Below are 5,000 nucleotides of genomic sequence, written 5' to 3'. Positions count from 1 at the left end.
CAGGGGGAAACCCACACGTAATGCCCTAGGCCTCTCCTTCATTGCTTACAGATACTTGCACACATGTGAAACCCATCAAAATATGATCAGGTGAGACTGGTTGAGGGGGGAAATGGGAGAGGCAAGGATGTGAATCAATTAATCAAATTTGTCTTGTTGAGATCACACAAGACTGAAGGAAGAGAATGGGGAGAGGGAGAGGGAGCGGGAGCGGGACAAGGAGAAGGAGAGGGAGCGGGACAAGGAGAAGGAGAGGGAGAAGGAGAAGGAGAGGGAGAAGGAGAAGGAGAGGGAGAAGGAGAGGGAGCGGGACAAGGAGAAGGAGAGGGAGCGGGAGAAGGAGAGGGAGTGGGAGAAGGAGAGGGAGAAGGAGAAGGAGAGGAAGAGGGAGAGGGAGAGGGAGAAGACGAAGGAGAGGGAGATGGAGAGGGAGAGGGAGAAGGAGAAGTGGGAAGAGAAGGCAAAGAAGAAAAAGAAGAAGAGAATAGAAGAGAAGGAGAAGACGAAGGAGAAGGAGGAGAAGAATAAGGAGGATAAGAAGAGAATAGAAGAGAAGGAGAGAGAGGAGAAGAGGGAGAAGAAGGGGGAGAAGAAGAAAAAGAAGAAGAGAATAGAAGAGAAGAGAAGAGAATAGAAGAGAAGAGAAGGAGAAGGAGAAGAGGGAGAAGAAGGAGAAAAAGAAGAAGAAGAAGAGAAGGAGAAGCACATTGCTGAACTCTGATCTGTGATTCTCCACGTTAGCCCTAATCCCTCCCTGGCCCATCTCTGACCTCAGAAGCCTAAGATTGACCCTGCACTGACCCTGCCAGAGGGAGGCAGGAGCCACAGTGACCTGGGCAGGTAGTAGATCAACTAGCTGAGCCACATCTATACACACACCACACACACACACACACACACACACACACACACACACACACACACACACACACACACACACACACACGCCTCTCGCCCACATACAGCATCCTTAGGGCCTCCTAAGCCTCTTTGGTGTTGAGGTTAATCTGCCTTGTGGACACCAACCCTTAAGGTCTGCAGCCACAGTAGAGGGAAACATCTCTCTGTTTCTCATGTTTTCTCTCTAGTTTATCTGTCTCTCTCTTTCTCTCTCTCATTTCAATATGCTTGGTGGCTATCATGGTCAAAATGTCTTAGCGTAGCATTTAATCGCAACCCGAAAAATTGGTTGCAGTTTGATATTTGCATGAAGTTGTGTGTGTTCCCTGCTCAGCCATATCATATGGACATCATATCCTTTTCTGAATGTTGTTGTACTCATGATTTTTTGTTTGTGTGTGTATGTGTGTGTGTGCGTGTATGTGTGTGTGTGTGTGTGTGTGTGTGTGTGTGTGTGTGTGTGTGTGTGTGTGTGTGTGTGTGTGTGTGTGTGTGTGTGTGTGTGTGTGTGTGTGTGTGTGTAGCAAATACAATGAGTGTGTATTGCACAGCGTCATGTTCCTTTTGCCTGTAGTAGTTGCTACTGGGATGACTTTAAAAACAGCCCCCCCCCTGGGAGTGCGAAAACAAGGCTGTGGTTGTGTTTCCAAAATCCAGCAGAGAGACTCCATGAGTTCCTCTACATTATGTTTGTGAGCGGCAGTCTCACTCACACACACACACACACACTCTCACACTCTCACTCACTCACTCACTCACTCACTCACTCACTCACTCACTCACTCACTCACTCACTCACTCACTCACTCACTCACTCACTCACTCACTCACTCACTCACTCACTCACTCACTCACTCACTCACTCACTCACTCACTCACTCACTCACTCACTCACTCACTCACTCACTCACTCACTCACTCACTCACACACACACACACACACACACACACACACACACACACACACACACACACACACACACACACACACACACACACACACTCACACTCACACTCACACTCACAGCGAGAGAGAGAGTCTAGGTTACTGAAAAAAAAAGTGCAGCGAAGCATCCCTCAATCCCCCACCAGATGACAAGAGGAGGAGAAATAAAGCAAGAACGATTTTTTTTTTTTTTTAGAGCAGGGATACAGAGAAAAATAGAAAGAGAGAGCGAGCGAGCGAGAGAGAGAGAGATAAAGCATGCAAATTTAATGAAGTCCAGTATATTTCCTCTAGAGCACACTCCTTGCCATGCGCATACCTCCCACGCATTCTTTCAGCAGCCCCCTGGGCCCTCTGGGGAAACCGCTTGGTTGCCACGCTAGTTAGCCCACCGCTAATAGCGGAATTCACTCGGTTCCGTGGGGCACGTAGAGGCTACTGTATACATTTTATACCCTGGCAGGCATTCATTATTCAAGAGCCTTCAAATAGCACTGTGAACTTCAAGCCAGTGTCGGAATTTTGAGTTCCGTGTGCACATTCTATTCCACGAGACGCAGTGCTGGAGGTGGCCCATAGGAGGCAGTGTCATTTTTTAAGGAGGCAGAGTCGCCTTCCCATACCAGTTTGTATGAGGCTTGTAGGGCATGGGCTTGTCTAGGCGTTGCCTTTAGCCTACATATCAGTGCCTCCTCTTAAGGTAATCTTTTCTGGGATTATTCTGTGACAAAAACCCTCCAGCTGGGAAGTGATCTGAGACCACGCAGAACCCCCCCCCAACCCCGACTCTCGTCCTCTGTAACCAACCTGCAGGCCGTTTTCGTTTCAACATCTCAAAAAGCAATCAACTGCAAACAGATCATGTCATTCAATATTACACTATTCAATATCACTGGGAATATCAAAAGGCTGTGTGTGTGTGGGGGGGGGGGGGGGGGTCAGAATGCTATGCAGGATAGCATCAGAGGGCCCTGGCAGAACTGACTGGTAAGTCTATTTTCGTCGGAATGAAATCATGGCTTTCTTTAATATTTAAATGAATGACCTCTACTGTCATTTACCAAAAACAAACATCTCTCCTGCTGCAGATTAGCAGAAAACCACGACATAATTCCCATTGCTGTTTGAAAAGATAAGCCTGTGTTGAGATGCTCTGTTGCCCAACCAAACTAAAGGGGATTACTGATAATGGTTGCAGTCAAAGCCTTGACACAGACGATGGGGAGATAGGGAATGATTTTAGAGCTCGAATAAAAGTTCAGTTTGTGAAGGCAGCTGAGAAAGAAGAGATTGTGTGTGTGTGTGTGTGTTTGTGTGTTTGTGTATCCGTTTGGGAGGCAGGAAGAGTGGTGTGTGTGTGTGTGTGTGTGTGTGTGTGTGTGTGTGTGTGTGTGTGTGTGTGTGTGTGTGTGTGTGTGTGTGTGTGTGTTCAAAAAGAAAAAAAAAACAGATAGATGCGGAAAGACAGTCTCTGAGTGCTCTCACCTTGCATCCTTCGCAGGCGCTCACACCGTAGTGGTACCCTGAGGACTTGTCCGCGCAAACGAAGCAGGGCTTGTAGACCCGGGGCGGCGGAGGAGGGGATGGTGGGCTCGGCACGATCTCCTCTGAGCTGGTGCTCTGGGTTTCCACAGCTATAGACACAAGGAGAGAGAGAGAGAAAGACAGTCGGTCATCATTTCTTTCTCTTCTACTACACATCTCTGTTATCTTTCTTACTTCCTGCTCTAAATTCCAACATGTTGCATGTTTCCACTGACAGTATTGTGCTTTTTCTGTGTCTTGTTTGAGTGAACAAAGTCCCTTGAAAGAGTACAGGGGCTAATAGCATTGCAAGGCTGACCCCAGCCTTACAATGCTACCCAAGTACAGGCAGTGCTATTAGCCCCTGTACATTTTCAAGGGACTTTGTTCACTCAAACACATGCAAACACAAATATACATCACAGTGGCATAGCTAACAGACACAAATATACATCACAGTGGCATAGCTAACAGACACAAATATACATCACAGTGGCATAGCTAACAGACACAAATATACATCACATTGGCATAGCTAACAGACACAAATATACAACTCAGCGGCATAGCTAACAAACACAATTACACAACTCAGCGGCATCGCTAACAAACACAAGTACACTTAGCTCACATAGCTAGCATAGCTTACAAACAGTATATCCACCCTGACTGTTGCCTTGAACCAATACACGAACACATTTGAAGCACTAAAGCGAAAGCATGATCAGCAATAAGAACAAATTAGAACAAATATCTATTTGGTCTCTGAGCATCTATCATATTTGTCCTTCAATGAACATACGAATTATTGGACCATAGCCCACAATGGCATGGTCACTGACTAAGAAGTAGAATTACTTTGCCTCATTGTTTGTTTTTGGAGTTTTATCACATCAGAGTCTCTCCATACCTCATGGTACAGTCAATATTATTGATATACAGAACTGAAAATACAGCCAATGAGTGAGAATGTAAGCCACATGGCCTGTCAGTGGTAGACTGTTTGTCCTTTCACGAGGGGGCCTGTACAAAACAGCTGGTACAGAAACAGACAGCCTCACAGAAATGGACCAGCTCCACTACAGTAAACAAACCATCGCACCGTGGCAGCTCAACAGCCTCTTTCTTTTAGTACAGTACTGGTTTGGCTTGATGTGGTGGTGTGTGTGTGTGTGTGTGTGTGTGTGTGTGTGTGTGTGTGTGTGTGTGTGTGTGTGTGTGTGTGTGTGTGTGTGTGTGTGTGTGTGTGTGTGTGTGTGTGTGTTTTCCAGCCATGTTACCCCCAATCACAATGACATTCCTCCCCCCCCCCCTCCCCAACCCTTTCTCCCTCTGTCCACATTCCTCTCTGACACACAAGCCCACCCCACCTCAGCAGTCTGCCCTCCACCGCCACCCCTCACTGCCCTCTGCCCTCAAATAGCCTTCTGCTCTCCCCACCCACCCGCCCGTCTCTGTCTCTCTCTCTCTCTCTCTCTCTCTCTCTCTCTCTCTCCTCCCTCTCTCTTCTCTCTTCTCCATCTCTCCTCCCTCTCTCCTCCCTCTCTTCCCTCTCTCTCTCCTCTCTCTCTCTTTCTCTCCTCTCTCTCTCTCTCCTCTCTCTCTCTTTCTCTCTCTCTCTCTTTTCTCT

At 47.3% G+C, this 5,000-nt stretch overlaps 1 protein-coding gene across 1 annotated transcript in view; it reads right to left on the bottom strand.

Moving 5' to 3' along the window:
* Positions 1-5,000, bottom strand: part of rarab (retinoic acid receptor, alpha b) — a 130,499-nt gene that overhangs the window by 10,173 nt on the left and 115,326 nt on the right. Inside the window, exon 4 of the mRNA XM_080840287.1 lies at positions 3,332-3,480. Within this exon, the coding sequence (XP_080696413.1) occupies positions 3,332-3,480 (149 nt within the window). The remainder of the gene's footprint in view (positions 1-3,331; positions 3,481-5,000) is intronic.

The sequence above is a fragment of the Sprattus sprattus genome (genome assembly GCF_963457725.1).
Source record: "Sprattus sprattus genome assembly, chromosome: 6".
In the NCBI taxonomy this organism is placed as follows: domain Eukaryota; kingdom Metazoa; phylum Chordata; class Actinopteri; order Clupeiformes; family Clupeidae; genus Sprattus; species Sprattus sprattus.
The sequence above is the reverse complement of the archived record's forward strand: the minus strand, read 5'-3'. Positions and strand labels throughout refer to the sequence as shown.